This window comes from Opisthorchis viverrini (assembly GCF_000715545.1).
Source record: "Opisthorchis viverrini unplaced genomic scaffold opera_v5_46, whole genome shotgun sequence".
NCBI classification, from domain to species: domain Eukaryota; kingdom Metazoa; phylum Platyhelminthes; class Trematoda; order Opisthorchiida; family Opisthorchiidae; genus Opisthorchis; species Opisthorchis viverrini.
Genome location: NW_008751703.1, coordinates 1,744,748 through 1,769,242, shown reverse-complemented (window position 1 = coordinate 1,769,242; position 24,495 = coordinate 1,744,748). Strand labels below are relative to the sequence as shown.

The 24,495-nt window shown below is 45.8% G+C and overlaps 2 protein-coding genes across 2 annotated transcripts in view; one reads left to right on the top strand and one right to left on the bottom strand.

Annotated features, from left to right (window-relative positions):
- Positions 1–9,112: 9,112 nt before the first annotated feature.
- On the top strand, positions 9,113–20,310 carry T265_03355 (hypothetical protein; the record flags this gene model as incomplete). The annotated part of the gene is made up of 7 exons (XM_009167816.1): positions 9,113–9,205; positions 13,465–13,644; positions 18,758–18,986; positions 19,025–19,140; positions 19,181–19,238; positions 19,277–19,350; positions 19,639–20,310. The coding sequence occupies 7 exons, from the start codon at positions 9,113–9,115 to the stop codon at positions 19,744–19,746; spliced, it is 858 nt and encodes a 285-aa protein (XP_009166080.1).
- Positions 19,635–24,495, bottom strand: part of T265_03354 (hypothetical protein) — a gene marked incomplete at both ends in the record, with an annotated part of 36,305 nt that continues 31,444 nt past the window's right edge. The window contains one exon of the mRNA XM_009167815.1: positions 19,635–20,108. Coding sequence (XP_009166079.1) covers positions 20,024–20,108 — 85 coding nt within the window. The remainder of the gene's footprint in view (positions 20,109–24,495) is intronic.

Below are 24,495 nucleotides of genomic sequence, written 5' to 3'. Positions count from 1 at the left end.
CATCGCGTGACACGTTTCGTAGTCCACGGATTTGAGGCTCACAAACATTCTTGTGTTGGCTCGCTGGGCACGCTCAATGAGGGTGACGTCTTTCGTGCGTCCTGAGTAGACAACTTGGATGGCGTATTTCAGGAGTGGTCTGACGTAAGCCCCATAGAGTATTTGAAAGTCAATGCGAGTAATCCGTAAAATACCGAATGCCTTTTGGGCCGATTTCTCATGATGCAGTGAGAAGGACAAGTTTGAGGAGACCCAAATGCCCAAATCCTTTTTGGCATCCATCATCGTGATGTTTTCTGGGCCTTTCTCGCCATGCATAACAAAGGCATTCGCTGAGTCTCCTCCAAACGTCATATGGGCGCCCTTTTCGTCATTCACATGGAGGTGCCAGTCCAACGACCACTGCTTGGCAGCGTCCACATCCATTTGGAAGCACTGGCATTGGAACTCCAGGATCTTAAGTCGTCCGCAAAAACTAGACATGGACTTGCAAGAACATCTGGGAGGTCGTTGACGTAGATCAGAAACAGCACTTGTCCCAGGACGGAGCCTTGAGGAACTCCGATCCAGACAAGTGCTGGAGCAGAGTAGGTCGAGCCTATTCTCACTGGGAATTATCTGTCTGATGGGAACGCCTTGATCCAGTGAAGGATTTTACCTTGAATCCCGTAAGACTCCAGTTTGTGAAGCAGAAGGACGTGTGGGACCCTATCGAATGCTTTTGAGAAGTCGAAAAATATGGCGTCCGATATGAGTCCTTCGTCCTTAGCTTGGGTTAAGCTTTCCGTAAACACGAGCATGATTGTCACGCAAGAGAGGTTTGGGAGAAATCCGTGGTGAGCTGGAGATATCAGGTTGCTGTAAGTAAGGTGATCTAAGATAGCCCGTTCAGAATGCGTTCCGTCACCTCGCATGGCACGCTAGTGAGGCTTATAGGCCCGTAGCTGCCAGGCGACAGTCGGTCACCAGTTTTGTAGATTGGCGTGACAATCACTTCCTTCCAAGCAGAGGGAAGGTGGCCTCCGTCAAGTGACTGGTGAAACACTAGGTGTAAATGGTTTGCCGTTTTGGAGGACTTTTCTTTCAGGATCCTTGGATGGACCTCGCCGGGCCCCACCGCGCAGAATGGGTTGATCTTGTGCAAGAGTTGACGAATGTCCTCCACCGTGAAGACCAAGTCGGTTAGGGGCAGTTCGCAGTTTTGCCCTGACAACAGTGGATGTGACGAGGACGTTGTGGCTGAGTATAGCCATGCACAGTGTTCTCTGTAAACCTCAAATAACATTGTTCGGTCACTCGTCGGTTCTCCATTTCTGTCCCTCAAGGAGAACAAGGAAGGCTTGTTTCTGCGGCCATACCTCATGTATTTGAACAGGACATTTTTGTTTTCGTCGGTTCTCCTGTCCCTCAAGGAGAACAAGGAAGGCTTGTTTCTGCGGCCATACCTCATGTATTTGAACAGGACATTTTTGTTTTTTTTTTTTTTCGAGGTACAGGATGGTGGCTTGCTTTTGTATGTTCCATTGGCGGATTTCTGATTTACAGCGGTTCCGCATTTTACGAAATGCCAGCTCAGCTTCTGTATCCCCTGTAGTAAACTTTTCGAAAAAAGCAGAGGCCTTTTTTCCAGAAGTCGCCGAATCCTTTTTGGCAGCCTGCGGTTCATCCTAGTGCGTGCCGGTTTTTTTTGGGACGAACGTCGCGCCGGCTTCATGAACTGTCTGGACAATGGTCCTATATAGTTCTTCCACTGGAGCTGGTCCCAGGGTGACTTGTTCAAGAAAGATGCGCATTCCTGAGAAGTCTGCACGGCAGAAGTCTCGAAACCACGTTTAAGGTTCGGGATTTCCGGCCCAATAGCAGATGAAATCAAAGGTCAGCACACAGTGGTCGCTATGTCCCAGTGGAGCGTTAAATGTTACCTGATCAACGAAGTGTCTTTCGTTGGTGATGACCGAATCCAGGAGGGACGGCAGTTGGTCTGCGCGGCATCTGGTGGGTGCAACGACATGTTGGGTCCAAACGCTCTGTTGAATGACTTCAATCAGCGCCGCTGCAAAAGTCCGCCTGATTCGACGCGCTGGAGCTCCATCCAGGAGGACGTTTGGGCGTTGAAGTTACCTACCAGCAGGAGATGAGTGAAGTGGTAGTTGGAGGAGAGTTGCTCAAGTGTTTGTATAAGGAATTGGTCATCTTCAGGGAAACTCGGAGGGCTACGGTAGACCATGCCGGGAAGGAGAAAATCGGACCCGCGCAGTGGGATTTGGACCCAGAGTGCATCGCAAAATGATGCAGGGGTGGTGTCAGAGAGGACAAGCGGGATTGGTAGGGCCGCATATAAGTACAGAGCAACCACACCAGGACGCCCTCGTTTGAGTCAGCTCGAAAAATAGAGTGACCCTCTACCGAGATCTCTGCGTCAGAGGCATCTGATGTGAGCCAGGTCTCTGAGTGCTATTATGGACGGTTGTTCAAGGCAAGCTGACTGAGTAACATCGCTGAGTTTGTTGAAAAGGCTGAGGCAGTTTGTGGACAAGCATTTCAACACTGTCTCTGCTGCCGACTGCGAGGGGCCGAAAGTTGAGTGACCAGGGTGGTTAACAGACTTAATAGTTGTGCACCTGGTTCGAGTCCAAGGCTCCAAAGGGGCCTTTGGGGCAATATAGTCTGCTTCCTGTCTTCGTGGGTTCTGGGGGTACTTTTCACTTGCGAGGTTTTTTTCGTTCCGTGGAAGCCCGGTTTGCTCGGCCTTTTGGCTTTGAGGGACGGAGTTTTTCCGTGGGCGAAAATTTCGACCGTTTCTGTTTGTATCTCTTTCAGCATCCCCTTTTCGTCGACCAGATTTGCTGTTGATCAAAGGTTTGCTGCAAGCTTTTGCCTTTCTGGATCCTTGCGTGTTTTGGTGCGGTTTGACCGGAAAAGTCTCTCTTTGAGGTCCTGACCGCTGGGTGGTGGCACCAAGAGGTAATGATTTTGGTGGCGCTCAAAAGGGGCTCGTTTTCGCGGAGGACTGCACCTTGAAGCCAGCCAGCAGTCTTCTAATCTGGCGAGTTTTATGTGGCTTGTTTGGCTGCANCTGTAGTCATGTTTATGGCTTTGGCTGTTGGAGTCGTGGGCGACGGTTGTGTCCACAAGCAGAGAGACCGCTTTGACGGAGTGGAGCTGGAGATTGGCTTCGCTTCTTGTCTCCACACATCTGACTCAGCTTAGTTCAGGGGCTGTGACTTTGTTGAGGAGTGCACGGCTGCAGCTGTGTCCTCTGTTACGGAGATAAGCGTTGATATCTCCACGTACTGTGGGCGCTGGTTGCATGTGAGGTTTGCCTCCTCCTGGGCACCACTGCCTCTGGTGGGCCTGTGTTGGTCCAATAAAAAACTGCTCCAGACTTGTGGGTGGTGTGCCCCCAGGCATGATCCTCATTTTACAGTCGGAATAAAAGCATGGCTGGCGGAATATGCGGGTACAGGGGTTTTGGGGAAAAGTGACAGTTTCATAGAAGATGGGCTTCGTGCGATGTTGACGTGGTCACCGCTAAATCGGTACAGGCGTGGAAGCACAGTTACTGTGCCGCTGTGAAGACAGACACGCAAAACGCATCCGGAAGTGCTTTGAACCGGGTCTTAGGTGTAGCGTGAGTCACCGTCAGAAGAAGATTTTTCAACACACCAGCTGAGGAGTGCTGTTAGCCAGCGAGAGTGAGTGCTTTGATCTTGAATCCCTCACCATTTTTCCTTTATTTGTTAGTGAAGCTAACACCAAGTGTGTGAGTAGATGCCAGGATATTCAGGGCTTACGCCAGCCTAACACTAGCATTTTCAGAAGCTTTTGGGTGTTTCGAGCAACTTTAAGGCCAGCTTTCTTATTCCCCGCAGCTCGATGGACACAGTCAATGACGATTATGTTCTTCTTTCCTGAGGAAACATTTCATATGTCGGTCCAGTAAGTGCTAGATCGTGGCGTAGACGCCCACTCAGAGAGAGCTGGCTTTTGGACCGTAAAATGTTAGGTCGTCTACAATAAGCAAACGCAGACCTGAAAGTGCATGCGGCGGGCTGCCAACGTAGATAAGAAAGACCTTTGGCCCAAGGACGGCATTTCGAAGACCAACAATGCAAGAGGTTGCATAAGTGTATGCTGATATGAATTTTACGAACCTCCACCCAGAAGAGAAGCAATAATTCAACGTAGAATTGCCTCTCGGAATTGTACCAAAACCCATGAAACTCGACCGAATGCTTTGGAAAGTTGAGCAGTATGGTGCATGATATGAATTTCTCACCATTTGTTGTGTTAGAGTATGCAGGAATACGTGGAGATTTGTCATGCAAAATTGTTTTGTGGGAATCTCTCTTGTCTCTGGGATACAAAGTCGTTGGCATAATGGCGATTAGACACGCCTCCCTTCATGCTGTGTTCTCTAACACTGCACTCCATGCCGGTGAGTGTGACCGGCTTACAGCTGCTCGACGATAAGCCATTTCCAAATGTTCAACGGTCTCTTCCTTTGAAGCGAAGGAAATTTGACTTTGACAAACAATGGACAAAGCATTGAGCAGAAATGTTTTGCCAAGCTGAGCAGAATTCTTTTGAAGGGCTTCGATGAACCTCATCTAGTTAAAGAGTGCCAAAAGGCACATCTTGTGTAATTGTTAACAAAATCGTCGCTGACTAGAACCACACCAAAATTATTTTCACCGAAACTACGGGATTTCGAAGTTGTGACTTCGACAGGGAGTCAGTTCAATCTATTTGCACCTTTTGGTGATGTTTCGCTCATAGCATTTTGCCTAAGTGTTCGAAATTTCATGGCCACTGACAACCATAGATTTGCATGTTTACCGGCTTACGAGAGAGGAAACACGAACTCGCACCTTGGCCTATTTTGACCTTCTTCGGCGTTCTTTAGAAGTGAAATAACATCTGTAGAATATCCAATGCGAACTCCACCCAGGAAGCTAAGTTCTCATTAAGTAGGACGCTGTTGGACACCTGCATTAATATTGCGGTGGCGATGCAGATACGCATAACTAACCTGTGGACAGTGCAGCGCCACGAGATGGCAGCAGGTAAATTACCAAAATAGTGCTATCATTCGTATTAGAGATATTACGCTCCGTGACGTTTGTTTGCTTTTTACCCCTGAGATCTAACAAATGATATAATTTCGTTCGGTGAACTTAGTCACAATACATTTTTCGGTGGAGCTCCGTAGGTTATATACATGACATAGCGCAAATATACTGGTGGCAAATGAGGGTATCTATTGCCGGTTCCTACGATAACGCAGGCCCTTTTCACCCATTTCGGCAACTTACGACAACTACTGTGTTCCTTGTCTGTGTGCGACGCCGATGGACGTCATACCCATAACTGTGCACGGTACCGCTTATCCTAGCTACCTGTGGTAAACACCGGGCCAGTATCTATATGGGCCGGTATAAATAAGTCCTCAACTATGCGTGATAAGCTAATCTGACAGCCTGTTATACCCACAACTGCTCTGGACGTCGCCTAATATGGTTATTTATCGTACCTGTCAGGTCCGTGTCCATGTGCGGCATTGATTGTGCGCGGTAACCGAATTCAAACAACTCCATCACACTCATATTTTACGTGATGTCGCTTATCTTTGCTACTAATGATAAGCACTAAGCCAGTATTTATGCAAACCGATGAAAACGATGCTCAGACTATGCACACAAACGCAATCTTACGGCGAACGACAAACGTCTCACTCATAACCGCACGCGATATTGCTTAACATGGTTACCGTTTGTAACTGCTAGGCTAGCTTCTACATGCGAGACTGATTATTACGCCCCAGCCATGCATAATATCCACATCTAACGGCATACGACAGTCACAACCATGGCTGTGCGTGCTGTCGTTTATATCTGTTACCTATAGTAAACACCAGGCCAGTATCTATGTGGGCCGATAAAAATGAGGCCTGAGTTATGCGTGATATCCTAACCCAGTGGTCAGTGACGGCCTATCACAGTCATAACTGTAGCCGACGGCACCTTCCATGACTACATTTAGTAACTGCTGGGCCCGTGTATATGTTCTTAGCCTACCATATTGCCCCAGCTATACATAATGGACTAATCCAACGACCACTGGCGATCCTCATCTGTTACTGGAACAAATACAACTTCGAATGTACATAAAACGCTCTAAAAATTCGTATGGCTTTCCTTGGACTGCAAGTGGTAGGTTCGGTGATTGCCTGTCCAGCAGCAGTGCTTCGGAGACTAGTGACCATGCCTCTTATACCCGCTTTCTCACTTGGACCAAGGAACCGTCCCACTCACTTAACAAATTCCAAACCATCACCTACATGTGTACTTATACCGGTTTGCTCTGGATCTGTTGTACTATAATATCATATTAGCAAATTCAACCCGTGCTTGATCGTTTGTATACTAGGCACAACTCTACTCCTATAGTACATTTTAATCATTTGTTGTCACCAAACTAATTGTGGCAAACTTTTAGTCGTTTCTCTGTTATAATGCACTTTATCCTATCGTCCTGTTTTACTGATGTCCACCCTACCTGACCCATGGTCTGCATCTGTGGTGATCGTAAACCGGACCAGAAAAATACCTGATGCCTTTTATCGGCTACGTTCCACCTCTGTGGATTCCCTCGATCAATTCAAAAATCCCGCCTCTCACAGAATTGCACATCTCGGCCGCATTTCCGTTGCGGGGCTGTCCAGAAAACAAAATGTATCAGTGCACTGGCTACCCCGCACTGCTATGCCCAGTTTGATAGCATGCTCACAACTATTCACTTCCCACTCTTGACCGTACCCTCTCACCTACTCGTTCCATTGCATGCAACAAGGAGCAAACTAATAGTAGGTATATGACACCCCGTAGGTGAAGGGATAACATCAGCCATCATCACTAAACTTTACCACTTATCGTAACTGCTTGGCCTGTGTTATGGGCGACGCTGATTATGAGGCCTCACCTATGCTAAAGAGGGGTAAACGGGGCTGTCGTACAATCGGACCTACTTTTCGAGGATGATTAACACCCGAACGTTACCGTAAATAGGTGTACAAAAAGTAGCCACATAAATTGGTAAAACATGCACGTGCAGGTTCCGGCCGAGGTGTTAACCGTCTGAGAACATTTTGGGGTTTAAACCACAAACTGAATGTTACCAAAAAGGAAGTTTCTCACTTTGAAGGGAGCTGTCTGATGATATATCAGATTTGGCGTGCACCTTGTAATGTGCCTGTGAACTTGATTGCCGTCGTCATCCAAGAAGCCACACGTAGGACGTTGCTGTCTTTCGAGAATTTCTTGGTGGTCACAGTGGCGTGCATCTCATAGGCGCGCACGAGCGGTTTGCTTAACTGAGAGATCCTATAGATGGCATGTTCCTGGCTATCGGCGTCTCTTCAAACTCCCTTTGACGTTCTGCTACATTCCAAAATGTAGCAACCGAAGCCGTGCACGAATGGTCTACTTTCGAGTTATGTACAGCTGATCGGCAATCAAATACGGGACAAACCTGGGTCTGTTCTTCCCAGGATTTGTAAACAGTGGCGAAATCAACAGGACTGACGTTCGGCGAAGTCATCTACTCAGTTGCGTTATCAAACTGGGCCATGCGGCCGAATATATGCCGACGGCAGCTAGAAATCGTCTGAAAAATTACAGCGACGCAATGAAACGTACATGCTTCCGGATGGCCTGTCGTGCTTGAAAATGGCACGGCGTTATATCACAAGCAAGCACAAATTTGGAAGCCATCCTCTGCGAAGCTGATTCTCTACGACGATGGTTTTGACTGAATACTATCCACCCATCATACCCCTGAACAAGCAGGATAGCTTGCGCAAAGTCGTAAGGCACTCGATTTCAACGAAGGCATACAATATTGGTTGACCAATGGACGTGCCATGCGTCACAAGTAATGTATATCGCGAACGTCAGGAGCCCTAAGGTTACTTGCCCAAGACGGTTGTTCCTGTGCATAGCATCAGCTTTTAATACACCAGGGAAACATCGAAAAAGTGTGATTTGTCGCGTTCGGGAGAAGCACAGGTGGCCTAAATTGCCACCCTCCGCTTACACCAAAGGTGCGCAACCACACCATCGAAGCTTGGTTATGATGGATAACCTGTCATCTAATAAACCAAATAAAAGGTAATAACCGACCTACTTCACACTTGGGGTCGGAATTTGACGCGATAATTGTTAATGTACATGATAGTACCTTTCCAAAACGACCATCGCCAGTCGAACGGGAACTTGTCAAAAATAAGGTTGCTGCGTCGAGGGCTGTGCTCCAGGCGGCGAGAGGTAACCAGCAAGTAGTCTTGGAACCGGCAAACATAGAATGTTGCAAGAAGACAACTAGTATGGCGTATGCTAGCGGGCGGAAACAAATAATGGCTAACTTATCATGTGCGACGAATTCCGTAGCCTTGACTTCGTCTGCAAAGAGGCCTCCTGGGAGCTGCTGCTCTTTTGGGAGATTATGCGGACGAAAATTGGGAAAATATTGATGATATACTCTCTCAAAGCGATTTGAAATGCAGTGAAGGAGAAAAACATGGACGAGCCAGCTTCTAAGCAAAATCATCCACCGCATTCATGGACAAAACGTGATCAGCAATGGTAGCCATTAAAAACGTGAATCCCGCGTCCGGGACTGGAGTAGGTTTAAACAACTTTCTACAAAACTGTGTCCACGGAGGGAAATTTTAGGGGCCCGAATAGTTACCATCAAATGCTAAAATTTTATGTTATAGTTTGCGTTTTCGAACCACTTCTTCAGAAAAATTTTGAGTGTGAATCTACGACGCGGCGGCGAATCCATTTCCTCGGAAATTAAGTTGGTTAAATGCCGTCTTTTAGTGTTCCGACAGAGTAACAATGTTTGTCCTCGTTTTCTTAAAGTGAGTAAAATCATTTGGTTTCGCCGCCTATGTGTCTTGTAATTTTTAAAATGCATAGCGTCCCCTTGGCAGCCGCAGCTGGCGTGCGTAAGGAGGCCGAATGGATGTGCACCTCGCCTATCTGGTCGTTCCGAAAACGCATAAAATTAAATCGCGAGAAATCCACACAGACAGGATACAGCATTCCACATGTTATATCCGACGGAATTAGATTTGTTCATATCCGTTTGCTTCAGTGGTGGCTTCAATGGAAAGCGGCCGGCAACAGTGCGATTCACACTTGTAAGTATTTGTGTAAACAAAGAAAAGTAAGCGTGAACGGATGAATAATTTCTTACGTAAATGCTACGACTCATCGGAAAAATTCAAAATAAAATATCCATGAAACGCACTGAAGGAGTAAAAGAACGCGAGAAATCGATGGAAAAAATGTGCGTGAATGAAAGAGAGGCCAATTTTGATATCATTTATGGTGCGGAATCGTGCCATGCATGATGGCTGGCATGCATGCGCGCCATCGAATGTGGTGAATGTTTGTTTGTTTGCCATCCTTAACAGTTGTTGGTGTGTTGTGTTCAACCTTCTCAATCGCGGTAGGCGCAGTGGTCAGTCCGGTTTTGCTGGTCAAATATTCTCTGTTGCGTCTCCAGGTTTGGCTGATCATTCGTTGATTTGCATAATGCACGTAAGTCGCTTAATTCTACGAATTCGGCCGTCCTCTGTCGTGTGAATTATGCATCTAAACCAGTTTGTCAATAAACAGCGACAATTCTGTGAGCACCGGATGGTTTTGTTTGTCCAGGAACTTTTATTGCTCTGACACTTCCGATTTGACGTTATAACCACACACAAATCACTCAGAGTGTCAAGGGGCGAGTTTTTGATTTCATCGTGAACCACAGCTTAGCGTTCGAAGCGTTAAGGTTGACGATGCTCACCCCCCGCCAGCGCCACAGCAAGTCTAAATGGGCACTTTTCTAGCAAGGGTTTGTAATGTTTAACCTCTTTAAACTCTTGCGTATGCCTTTGATGTTTACGGATTTTCGTTTCTTGCCTTGAGAATTGCTGTGGAAAGTTGGTAGTCATTTGACAGTTCACTTGCGCTCCTTGTTCCTACTTTTTTAAATGTGTTTTTGTTCTTGTACTACGTGTAGGTGTGATCAAATACTATATTCTCGAGTATTTCTTTTGTTTAGTAACTATCAAAAAGAACAAGTAACTGCCCACATGAGGTTTCAGATTCTTCTCCTCCAAATGGCAGTTTAAACTCTCAACACAAGTTACCGGTCTATTGGGTTATCACCCTAAAATTCAAACTTACTTCAATTGGTCTGTCATCTTTCATTGCACTACTTCCATTAAAATATAAGCAAAACTGTTTGCATATGCCAAGTTATATATTGTCGATGCATTCTGATCAAAACAAACAGCGGATCTGTTCAAATAGACTTGACTTCTTTGGTAACATACATCCACATATGACAGAGACAGCACCGAGCGTCGTCGCTGAAAGACTGACGACCGTTCAGAATTATTCCACAAACTTAAAAAGCAGGGATTTAGAAAGAGGCTCTACTTGTTTGGTGTAACTTGCTGGTACCACAAAGGCGTGGAGCTCAGGAGTCCCGTTGTGTGTGCTTGAGCTGTCTTTTAAACAGGTGCGATTTCCATCGTTAAAGAATGTTGTTGCTTTTTCACGTTGTGAAGTTAAACCACGAAGTTGAAATTTACCATGGGGACTTAATATCAGCCTCCGATTCAGATTTCTTCAAAATTCAGTATGTATCAACGGCTAGTCTACTAGCATTTCTGAACATCTTATCACGAGTGGAGAAGCACGCTTTTGCGCAAATATTCACCCGTCTTTATGAAATATTATTTTGCCCACATTCGGTCCATCCTGACGAATAAATTTATTGAGACCTGATGAGAAAGTCTCCTGCAGCAAGAGTCCCCGAATTTTTCATTTAGTTCTCTATAAGCTCCCTTTTGGTATTCTGGTGTGAAATAAACCGAGTGTGGGTCTGCCACCCACAACTCAATGTTCTTTTGCTTTATCTGGGGATGGTCTGGAAACATGGCTACGACAAACGATCTGCCTCTTGAATTAACGTGATTATAATTGACATACGCACTAGTTTAAATTTCTAAGACAAGCACGACAGTTGGGCGATAGTTTACGAGTATATATCGCCTGAAGCCTTAAAATCGGTGGACATCCTTCCTCGCTTTCCTCATGAAAACGATCTACGCCTTCGATCTTCCAGATATTCTTTCATTTTCAGGTACACTTTTTGAGGACACCTTAAAATACTGAATTTCCAACGATAAGACCCTCCAAATGGATTGGGACGCTTTAAAGCAGTGATCGCTTGATTGGTACTTTGAAATGAATGAAAAAATGCGTTCGCAGGAGACTCAGAGTGCTCTATTGACGTGCTCGATGATAATGAATCAGAAGGTATTATGAGGATAGATATCGAAGAGGATTAATGTAACCGGCTCCATTCAAGCCTGTCCTTCCCACTGAACCATGAAACATCGGCTCCTACAGCGTTCGCGTGCCACGTGATGATGCAGTGCACCATCCCCTGTACTACTTGCGTAAACTCCCGGCTGCTCCATGGGACCTACGTCAGGCCGCGTCTTGAATATGACAATTAAGATGTCTATTCAGTACGCAAGAAAAACGTAACCCGCATTGAACGTGTCCATCGGGCTGCCACGAAAACGGCCGCCGGCCTAAAATCCGTGAACTATGAAGCGCTTCCCGTGCTACTTGACAGATTACCCCTGGAGTATCACTGACTCCTAGGAGACGTAATTCTCACTTTCGCCCTGCGTGAACGAAGTTTTTCCAACAGATTTTTCACCGTCGACCCAGTCAACACACGGCGGCGACATAGGAAGACGATTATCAAGCTCAGAGCGCACACCCTAATTAGGTACAATTTTGTCATTTCTGGTGGTCGATGATTAAAATAATCATCCTCCGTCCGTTGTCTAAGCTACTCAGTTCACACCACTACTAGACACCCTCAATGCGAGTCGTCGCGTCGGCAAACTTGTCACCCAAAGCTGGGACTCTAAAGGACCGTGCCTCTCAGGTGAACGGCAGCCGCCAAAAAGGAACAAAACCGACCCGGAAACTTGGGCTAGGGACTTGATCGCGCGTATCGGTTCTTAAATCCTTGATTATTGGTCGGGCTAGTTATCACCACTTTCTTGGATGCGGACCGCAGTGTTGACGACGGTGAAAGACTTTGGCAGACAACATGGTCACCCAGTTATTGGTGATCGCGCACCCAGACTAGTTCTTCTGCCGATGATAATGTTAATGGATACTGTTTAATCAGTTAACCCATGGAGCAAAGGCCTTTTTGGGCTTTATTGGCAGAAGTATGTTGAGGTCATATCAAAGAGTACCTAGTGGATGATTTTAAAGTCAGCACCAACTGTCTGTAACTTAAACTGCTCAGAAATGTCGCGCTTCACACATTTCTTCTCGGTTACCACAACCACCTTGGGTTTCTTGAAAGTTGTTATCGTCTTCAGATCCACGTGTAGGGCAGGGTTTTAACTCTCCTACATATCTTCCAGGCAATCTGCTTCACGCTCGGCAAGGTCATTGTCCTCCAACGAGCACCCCGAGATTTTTGTGCTCGTCTTCCTTACCTGCCGACAGTTGTTGCTCTTATTCATTTGCGGTTCATTACCCGGCTTTAAGTGCTGTTTTTGGTAAGCTTTATCGATAGTCTACAAGGTGTATAAAACTGTACTTTTTATCCATAGACAACCCACATTTGTTTGGCAACACAGATTGTGAGACGCACATTTTCCTTTCCTTTCGGTTATCATAACAATATGAGTTCAGAAGCTTGGTTTGGCGATCAGAAAGCACGAGACTTTGGTTTCCTGGCCTCTTACGTGCGTTTGAGAATGTTATACTGAGTGATGGTTTTGTGCCCTCGTGAAGTAGTTGTGTTGACGACGTACTCGGAACCCACGCCTGAATGGGCAATCTGATTGGCTCAAGTAGAATCAACTGAACTCTGTCAGTCGTTCAAAATATATTCGCTTTTAGAGTGAAATTGTGATACAGGGACGCAGGCGCTAATGGAAGCTGGGATCCCTGACAATTTCTGAACAGCATAGTGAAACACTAAACCGTTGAGTACGACAAGGCTGCATAACTAGCCAAAGTTTGCTGGAAAATTTCGCCTCCAAACCTCACCTTCCTGTACATTAACGGTTTCAGATAAATTCGTTAGGGGTACTAATGTGAAAAGATGGACCACCTGACAACTACACCGTCATATATTTTAAAATATCATTAAAATAGAGAAAAGTATTTCTTTCAGTTCAGTACATGAGCGAAGAAACCATGTCAAGTAGGCGGAAAACGTTGCTTGACCTCCGGAGCTTCAAGTGATTCTTGGAGTTCGGCTCTGGCTCTCCGGATTGTGGAGTAGAGTTAGCCTTCAATGATATTATCGAGATTCGCACGTGTAACCAGTACGCGACATACGTCAACCAATCAGACTGCAGGAACTTGGCGACGGGGTTTTGGCCTGAGCGTACCGCTAACGATGGGTGATTGGGGTAGGGTGCTCTCCCGTTCCACAGAAATAACCACTTTGTTAGATGACGAGGAAACCACTGATGTCGTGGCCCAGAAAATTGCCAGTTGCTGGGATGATGACCTCGGTGAGGCGGTTCCCGTACGTCGACTTTTCCTTTAAGTAACGCATAATGGTTATGGCCTGAGTTCCTTTAATTAGGTAGAATGGAGCTTTTTTGAGGCGTAGATTTGCTAAGCCGTCTTTTATGGCTTTGATGTAGGATTCACACCACAGCACTTTCCCTTGTATCACTAGGACATTGATGGGTGTTTTTAAATGATGCCTCGGTTAGCCCTCGTGGAAAATTCCACGCAACCTTGAGGTAGGCGGTTTATCTGTCTCACACGTTGCACATTACAATGGGCTTACCGATGGTCTTATCAGCATGACCAGATTTGGCATAGCTCCTGAGCGGAACGCGACGTCCGGACATCGTAGACATTCTGATAGCGAATGAACAGCTCAGTCGGATTATATGCGTACTTTTGCCGAAGGTCTCCGTCCACGGAATAACACTCGGAATGAAAAGCACCAACTTAAGCACCAAGTGATGGTCTTCGAGTGTACCATCTGAAATGCTGGGAGAAAAACATCACAAGCATATCGTCTGGTAGCGCTGTCATTCTTTGCACATTGTCAAAGCCGAAATTTAGCCTCACTAAAAGTGTTGGGAACCGAGACACCTCTAACTCACCCGTGGACATTTTGTATTGGTTTGGCTTATTATGGTGAAACCCTGGTGAAACTATTAATCGACTGGTTTCAAAGGTCCCAAGCCTCTGCACAATAAGTGCCAAGATTCATCATCATCAAGGACAGCAACATCAGTGTTGCCACTGTTGCTTCACTGCCGCGCCAAGATTACTTTGAAGCACTAGACGCAGGCCCTATCGTGCTAGTACAGATGAGACGTTGAACTATAAAACGGCTACTGGAGACAGCCTAACTGATCGCTCCGATGAAGCTGACCTGTTTGTCAGCGAGTGTCAAAGGAACGCAAATACCTGTTGATACATCAAGAACAGGGAGATTACTGTGGAAGTCCAAAACGAAGACCATGTATCGAATTTGTCTCATTTGATCCACATAAGGGTGGAGAACTGACTGACTTCCGGCGCAGTAGTTCAATCTTCAAACAGAAGTCAGGCATATAAACAGCCCGACAGTTTGCTATGGAAAATTCGGATGCAGAACAAATGGAGGCAGAGATTCGTTTTGCGAAGTAAGCGTCATGGAGTCGAAAAATCTGACCCTTGACATGACCCAAATCGTCACCCCTAATAATACGTGGTGACGCTTCTCCCAAAGTTCGCGTGCCTACCATAGTCCGACAAATGCTATGAATCCATCCGTGGCAGTCGCAAACTCTTACCAGTACTGTAGGGCTCGAGATAGCCCAGTGGTTAAGGCACCGGCTTACGGACTGAAAGGCCCGTGCTTCGAACCCAGAATTAGCACATCGACTGCTCCTGTCTAGGCTTGGGCAACCTGGCAGTATCCCAGCCATCGTAACTCCTACCGTTGCCGTGGCAGCTAGACACCTAAAGGATACAGCTGAACGATTGAAAAATTATTAGCCAATACCATACCACAGCGCTAGAATATATTGCCCTGGATGAGCAGTTTGAATGTGTTCGCATTCCAGTGGCATGCTTTTTCAGTCCAGCACGGTTCGGGAATGTTATTCCTGGGTATCTCATCGGTTGTCGGACTTAGAGTTGTATCACTCGGATGCAACCACCAAAACAGTCGTACCGAATTGTAGACTTTATCAGCTGCTGACAATGATTAAAATGGTAGTGGATCAGCTGAAACGCCCCTTCGGTTCCTAGCTGTCATGCCATCCGAAGGAAGCATGGGTGCTGAGACACTACCGGCTTACCTATGGCTAGGCAGGATCGATCGAGTTGCTGGGCAAACGATGTGGGATGTCTTCAGATTTTTGACCACCGATGCCTCAGAAGCGTCACTGATGTTGGACGCGTGATTAGAAACCGGGTATTTGGTTGTGTGGCAAGTACTTCGTCTTGGAAAACATCCAGCACCATCAACTGCGGTGGCTCAGCCATGTGCTACGCATTTCCAAACACCATCAACCGAGACGAGTGTTGTTCCCTGAGTCTCTTGAATTACAGGAACCATGAGGTGGACAACGTAGCAAAAGGGTGTATAAAAGATCATGAAGAGTTTTCGTGTTGTGGTTGCAGTACACTTTCCAGGATGGAGTCCCCGCGACCCTTTCTGCGCTTGACTAGATACACCCGCTCTTTTCTCTTCTTTTCATTCTGAGGCTTCAAGCATAATTATATTAACTCTGTGGTTGTATGGCGGTGAGGCATCAGTGTCAACACTGATGTTGCTGTTTCTGATGATGAGATTGTCCAAAGACGGGGCGAAGTCCACAGTCAGCCCTTGCCTCATCTGTTTACCCGCATCTAGGAAGAAGAGACCATTCCAGACAATTGGAGAGGATCTATGGGGTGCCCATTTTCAAAAACGAACATATGAGTGTCAGTTTGATTCCAGTTGTAACACCACTCTTAGCGTCATTTGTAGTTCGTTTCCTCATTGTGGCTCCTGGTACACTAAATCGAGAGTAGAAAGCCGAATACCGGTCCGGTTTGGATTGCTTTCACCAAATCTTCACACTCCGTTTGGTGCTTGAACAAAGCCATAAGTAGAGACTCAAATAGCTGCTCACGAAATATACGGGCGCTATCGTCCTCGTCTTCAAAAAGAAGGCACCGGTGTTTTGGATGAAGTGACCAAAATCACATTATCTTTTAGCATCTGACTTGCACCCACAAAGTCTGAGGTCATGCTCGGGGACCAGCAGTCACTGAACACCATCGTTCCAGGGAGAAACATTCGAAGTTTTGGAACGTTTTATGTATCTTGGAAGTTTCATCACTTCTGATCGTAGTGTGGCAGGTGAAGTCAGCGTACGAACCTGCGAGGTTAGGGTTGCGTTTGCTAATTTGTGACATATGGCTTCAAAGCGGTGTATCCGTGAATCTCAATGGACGTGTGTCAAGGTACAATATGGACTGTTTTGTTGAACGGCTGCGAGATTCACCTTAAATTTTTTGCTTCATGTTTGAGTTTTAGGGGAAGGGAGAGCCAACCATCTGTTCAAAAGCACGGTAACATAGTTGTGTGTGACGTGGCCAACTTAACTTAAGCCTGCTGAAATTATTCTCCCTGTTGCCTTGGAGTCATACAGGTGGTGGCTTGTATGATTTTTCGTTTCCCGACAGAACGCTGTTGACCCACAAGAAACACCATTCCAAAGGCAATTCCGCAGAATAAAATGCTAATATATGCTTACATTTGGATTATTCGAAGGTAATAAAACTAACCACTGATGTAACCAATAGCTTAGAGGATGACAGATAGTTAGATATCGCATGTGTATAGCTTTCGAAGCCATCTGTACGCCTAGTTGAACACTACTATGGATCTCGGCAGCTAAGGGTTATTTCTGCGGCGAACAGCCGACAGCAATAGCCAAGACCGGAGTAACGGATAGGACTGGGCTCGATGTAGCCAAGTGGATAATACTCAAGCTACTCCATCAGTGACTTTGGTTTAGATCCTATCACTGGCTTTTGATAAGTGTTCTTTGGATTTGGTCGATCTGGCAATACCTGATCCCTCGTGGTCCCTGCACGGTCGCTTCTATTGAAATGGTGTCGCAACTGAACGACTACTACTATAGTGACATAGAACACTGGTGGATAGTAAACGTCGAGATAGTTCAGTGATTAAAGCGCGAACTTAGTAACAGGAGGGCCCGTGGTCCTAAATGAACTCCAACGTGTCGACTACTCCTGTTTAGGCTTGGCCAGTCTGGCATTATTTCACCCCTCTGACTCTGCAGGTAATGGGATAGCTTGGCACAGCTGAACGATTCTTATCTTATTATTATCAAACATCACCGATCACGTTGCGTCAATTGTGAGTACTGGTGCTTAACTGCCATGGAACCACTTAAAGGAATGCTTTAGTAAAGTTTTACCTGCGTTCATCACATCTGAGTTTAATATGATGCTGGAAACAGCATCCGCGGATACGGAGGGCCAGCCAAAAAGACCAGCTTTGGATAGTTGTTTCAGTCACTACGGGTATCTAAGTGACTTGAGGACAAATTTTGGCATTTAAGAAATCCTGTAAGGAAGCCACGATGCTACACGGAGTGTCGTCAGCAAGACAGCTCGGCGCTGAGTGCATCCAACTGCACTGTCACGGAAAGTTGCTTTGATATCTCGATTATAAGACCAACTGAACTGTAGCAGACTTCGCATCTCACATTCAGCTAAAATATCTTGGAGATATTGACCCGAACCGTGCGTTAACGTCAACTAGATTTACACGTGGGTGTTTGACTCTGCATTCGTCAGGCTATCTGAGTGTGTCACTAAGTTGGTCGTATCCTAAAGCAGACGGAGAACCAGCAAGCAAGATCTCTTTCGACTAGCACTGTAAGTGGGCGTTGCGTGTCAGTTAAAAGGTCTTGTTGGTTAGTGCGGATGCATAAGTCTTAGGGTCGATGGGTGATTTAGAATCATTTTACCGGGTTCTTGATCTTCCGCTTAAGGCCGATGATTCCTCTTGAGTGTAATTCGTAAATTTCATCGGTGTGTGCGAGTTCGTAATTGTTATGACAATTTGGCTCGGTGGAATGAGATTACGTGAGCCTTTAGCCAGATTGAGTTATTTACTTTCAATCCAAGCTACTTCTGTTGTCGACGCCTCTCAGCTGGTAACCTTACATCGTAACGTATCAGCTCGATTGATATAGAACCGCTCTCCGTTCGCCAATTCTTCAACCATTCTGTTTGTTCTGTTCTGGCTAAGAAAAACGTGCTTCAGAGTTGGCAGCATGTAATAGGCGTTGGATACAAGGCACCAACTCCTTGACAGTAGGGAACGCGGTTAGTTTGGCTTGAAACCGTGGCCTGTTCATTAGGACTAATACATGTTACAGGCACTGAAAATTCAGCACTGTAACGGACTGCTTCTAAACTTCGTAGCTGTAGATTGGGCTGTGGTATCACACGCTGTACGTTTGACGAGTACCTTAGTGGTTAACAAAAGTTTCGTTACTTATTTGATACTGTTCGTCCTATCTGTACATCCCTGGTAAGGTTTTTCGAACTGCAGTTCACATCCAATACAATTGAAGAAAGTCAGGAAATTTTTTTAAAAATAGGACTCTTGGGATGCCGAGGAACCGAAACCAAAACCACAGCCAGTGGCGCCTGCTCCGGAGAAACTCACATTGGCAGAAAGACTCAGACTAAAAGAGGAAAAGCGCCGCAAGGAGAAGGAGGAGAAGCTTAAGCGTGAAGAGGAGCTCAGGGCAGAGCAGTCGATGACAGAACTACAACGTGAAAGGCTTGCGGAGGAGGCTGAACTGGGTTTATTGCAGGATACTTTTGGTGAGCTCTTGCTTCTCCCTATCGATTGTTACTTTCAGGAGCGGCACCTGTAGTACCAGACACAAAAAACAGCATAGATGCTTGTGAACCAAGAACGAAAGAAGATTTCAACGTTCTCAATGACCTTTTACAGGCGAAACTGAGGAAAATTGAAGTACGCCATTCTGTTCAAGTGTCATACTATACTTCCCCAGAAATCACCACACTATAGTGCGTTTGCTGAAAAGCTGATCCGCGATGCAATGACAGAAGGTAAATCTCATTCACGTAACTTCCATCTTCACCGCCAGTGGACGTGGATGCGCTGAAGTCTTTGAGCACTGCCATTACAGCGTTGGTAACTGAGAAGCAAAAGCTTGTCAAGGTAAGCTGACTATCGCGTTTCTGTTGATGCTTTTGGTATTGTGCACATCAATGCAATGCTGCCTGTCCACCCTCTGAAAAGCATGTCACCGCGGTCGATCTATTTGCGCACCGATTCATTAAAGCGATCGCTCCTATAAGGATCGTGTTTTCGGCGGAACTTTGCAAGTGCAATGTGAAAAGGCTACTCCTCTAATTCTTCGATCAGTTTTTCGTATATTGATCACAACTGCCCTTTACAGACACCATGCCCACTGTATTATCTAATCGAATCGTTGGTTTGTTGCAGGGTAAAATCAAAAAGAAAGGCAAAGGAAAACTCCTGGTTGAACGCGAAAACGATTACAACTTTCAGGAGGATAACATTGAACCGGACGAATATGACGACTTCATGTAAACAAACTGGGTTGTTTTCTGTGATTGCCGCCTGGAGCAACATATGAGCTTCCGATTAACGGTCAAGTCTAGAGTCAAACGGGCACCAGCCCATCTATCCATCCTACCGGTTTGTTTTCCTACCCCTCGATTGATCTTGTGGTGTTGAAGAGGGCCCTACCTCCCTGCTTTTCATACTTCGTTCGCTGAGAATCCTTTGTACGATATTGTCCTGTGGAGAGACTGGGGTCCACCGCTTCTGAAAAAGCCTGTAAAACAGTTTTCCATTATCTTTATATTTACAAATAAATGTCGGATGGTTTTGATATGGAAAATGATTGGCTGGATTTCGAAATCAGAATACGAGGGATCTGTGAGAGACCGCTGTAACGAAAAAGAAGGGAAATATTATATGAAGACAGCCAATTGAGCTAAAATTTGGAAAACAAAGCCAGAGTTGCTGAGTGGTTAAGGAGAAAATAGGAGTGTTGAATGTTAAAACACGCGTTAGGCAGATGTTAAATCCTCTCTCTCGTGCAATATTGGTTTTCCCTGGGGATAAAATGGACACATCAAAATCTCACTCATTCGCACTTTCCGAAAGTAAAGGGAGGGTACGTCGGATATTGTGGAAAGTGGGAATAAGAACTGGCTTATAGTGGCAGAGAGTCTTCCCAACGGAGACCATACTAAATTTCCTTCTGGGTTAGACGATTCTTTTTAGAGGGGTTCAGCTTACTAGCCAGTTTTACGCGACAGTTGAATCAACTAGGTGTTTCTCCAGCCTTTGCTCTACTAGTACAAATCATCCTGTTCCATCTTTAAGAAAGACAACCTATCTGATTACGGGCGAGAGTGCTCGCTACTAAGTGCCGTGGCACGTTTAGGCGAACTTACATCACGGTCATCCTTGCTTGTTATCGTGCATTCTGGAGGAGGATAACCCACCCCACATTTATTAACGCAATTCAAGGATTGTTTCCACAGTTAGCCAGAATGAGTCTTTTTTGTTGTTATTGAACTACTACAACACATCTCTTTGTTATTTGTTAACTTCGATTTAGTCGTTCAGCCTTTTCTAAGCGATGCGTTGCCTTAGTACACTTACCCGTTTCTTTAAAAATGACCAAAAAACTCCTGGTCGCATCAACGTCCAGTTTAAACATTCGAAGTATGCAGATAGTTACTTAAGGACAGTTAAATTTCATCGTAGCTAGTGTTTCACAAGGCTACGGACATACGCGCTCCCCGATGACAAGTAAAGCAGTCCTCCGTTATATCATCGAGGCTTTGTTACTCAACTCATGGTTCATGTGCAACGAATGTCTAGGAATTCAAACGCTCACGGTCCTTAGGTGTGCTTCCCAAAACTACACCATTGTTTTCACCTGGAACTCACAGTTCCAGCGTGTTGCTTATACTCAACAGCTTCACGCAATCCAACTGGCGACTCATTTATTTGATGCTTGAGTTGTTTTCGGAGCGTGGCAGCTTTGTTGCACACGTTTCACCGCAAGTCAAGATGACCTCATCAGTGCGCAGTTGGGTAGTGGTGCATCGCTGTAAATGGCTTCTATGTCGAGCCGCTCATGTATTGTCAAGTTGCAGTAAGGGGTAAATCTTGCGCGCGAATATCCAGGATCGTCGCAGCTGAGTAGAAACCAACTACTAAGTAGTTCTCGCAACTTCCCATCACGAGAAATAGAGCGCTCCCTACCGGAAATATGAGCCAGGAAACCATTGAGGGCACATCAAGCGGCATTATTAAAGGTAATACTGACATACCGTCGTAAGGAAAGAACGACTGGCTAGGACAAAATTATCATAAGAGCAAGTCGCGGGACTTATGGAGGGCTTACAATCACGCACACCCGTCTCTGACATCCAAACAGCCCATTTGAATAACAGTGGGAGACATGGAGCGTGTTGTATGCTAGTTTCCTCTCGATCTAGCTCAGGAGTCCTTGTTGGAACTAGACCGGTACTCTGACATCATATGGTTATGACCAATTAAGATTTTTTATTTATTGTTCTTAAATTTTGTATCAACGTTTGTATTAGGAACAGGTCAGATGATTCACGGAGACGGAACCCCACGTTGTGACCTTAGGTCCCTTAATTCCTACTTGGAGTTTATGTGGTTGAAGATCTGATTTGTACAAAAATCCATGACATCTCTAGCAGTTAGCAGCAACTTGTGTATGATGTGAAGATTAACCGATTTGAATGACCCGTTATACTTACAAAAAAGGGATTTTCAGGGGTTTTTGGTGGGACTCCAGATGTGAAAACTTATATCCGTTCGCACCCGCGTTCCGCCCGTATTCGTACTTCTTTCTAGTATGTAATGCGAAATGGTCCAAGTGGTTAGAGCGCCAATTTACCGACCGGAAGGTCCGTGGTTCGAACCCGACCTCTGCCTCTCGACTTCCCCTGTCTAGGCTTGGGCAACCTGGCAGTATCCCAGCCCTCGTGCTTCCTTCTGGTGGCATGGCAGCTAGGCACCGAATGGGTGCTACAGCTGAACGGTTTCTTTTATACTAATGGCAGTTAACCGCAGTGTGTAGTAGTGGTGCACTGCTGTTAATGATGCTGCTGCTGCATGCTACCAGTTGGTTCCAAGTGTTTAGGTCCCCTGCTTGAGTAAGACGGCGTAAATACTCCTATCGTATCCACTCACCCCCCTTTGGACACACGCAAAGGCATTCTCGTTTCGTGAAGCATGTGCTTTGCGATACGACACTCATAACTTTAACTCATCGATTAGTCAAATGTGAATGCCATTTCAAAAGTAAAACAAACCGCCCACTGATGAAGTAAGTCGAAAATAATTAAGGTAGTTGATCTGACTACTTGTACAATCATGTCTGCCCACTTGACGTTGGTTAAACATATTAAACTAGATAGTGTAGTGTATTCATCGGCTAAACTGCAAGCAACTTCGTATTGGATTGAATGAATATCATGGCTACAGAAACCAAAGCACACGACTGCAGTTTTCGTGAAACAAATTAGAGCAATAGGGGTGCATCTGTTCTAAGCACACGGACGGTTCGGAATTACCCAAGTCTTCTAACGAGAAAGGGGCTTGTACATCACAGCCAACAAAATTAAAGAAATTAGCGAAACATGCTCATTTGCATACCAATTTGTTTTTTATGGAAGACGCCTGGAACCCAGCTGAATCTCTCGTTTATGATGTTCTTAAGCAACTGAATGTGATGCACCGGGCCGCCTCATGTTTCAATCGGCACAACATTTGGGATATCGCGATACATTGTATAAATCTAACAGACTACTCATAAGATTGATGTCAAAGAGTTTTCAGCGACATTAAGAGCAGTGCATCAGGTTTATAAAGTAAAGAAATGCTCCAAAGTGGCACAGGATGTAGTTTTGGTCTATGAAGGGTCCGGATTTATGGTCATCCTTGGATGAAAACAATGTACACAAGTTAACCTTGTGCAGTGCTGACCAATAATCGCCCATAAACACGTATGTATTTCTGCATCTGTTAGGTGGAATTCCACACGCATCCGGCTTCACCGCTCGCAGTCAGGTGCTGCTAGTTCTCGAAGCTGATCAAATTCGATTGACATCGTGGGTTCCCGTTCGCTAATTGTAGTAACGGTATTTTCCTCAGCTTAGTTCTCGGTCTGAGCCTCCCAAGCTAGTGTTCACGTCTAAAGAATCACCAAAGGTGCACAAGGTATATTAACGCCCAAAACCAAGCCAAAAGCACTTGCACAGCGCTTCATATATATAGCGTAAGTGGCAATAACTTTCTGGAAATTCTGACCCCTTCTTGATCCGCCATTGGCAACCGGCATTCGGACAATATTGGGTCATATATAGAGAAAGATGTTGGTAGCTCATGTAGCATAGATGGTCTTTGGCTTGTTCGCTGAGCTGGACAATTTGATTGCAAGCGTTTCATCACCAATCGAGGTGACGTCATCAGTGCGTTATGGGGGAGCGTAGCGGTGGGTTAGTGGTTGCGCGCTGAATAATGTTACGTGTGTGTTAATGTACGTGCTACTAGCCGGCGATGACCTTTGATCGCGATTAGGTCGGGCGGCTCCATTGGTTGCTCTGTTATCTTGTGTCCTCATTCGCCGATGCCCACGTGACCTTTGAGCTTGGCATCCCCTGCCGTCGTAATCTGGTAGATGCCGGAGTGACCTTTGTCCTTCCGAGTTTCAAGGTGTTCCTTGTTTCTTTCTTTGTGAATGCAATATTCAGCCTCATTGAGTGTTCTGGTTGGTCTTTTGCACGCGTAAATCGGATTCAGTTCGATTCACCGGTTGATCGAACCTGTCATGGAGCACAATGCTTCCAGAAATTCCATTCCGTGTCTCGTGTCCCCGTATGCAAATTTTTTTTGCGTTTCCCAGATTGAATTTCTGGCCTTCTTGGTCTTCGTGTATGGAATAAAGGACAGGGGGTCATGTCTCCTGAGGGCCGTGTTGTGTTCCTTTATTCACGCGAATAAAGGGAAAGAAATTTCTGGTGTTCTCCAACGGACCAACTACTCTCCCGACCTAAAGCTGCCACCTTGACGAAACAGCGATCTGCCTTCCCCTGAGGAAGGACGGGTTAGAAAAGGTCGGCCCCAAAAACCGCACACTCCGATCGCCCAACGGTTGACCGTTGCCGCCGGCGCATTATCCAATACAGTCGAAATACTTTTAAAACCAAAGAGCCCGGTGCTGCTCAAAAGGCACCTGCTGTGCGCAGCCGCATCAGGAATGAGACAGTAATGCCTTATTCC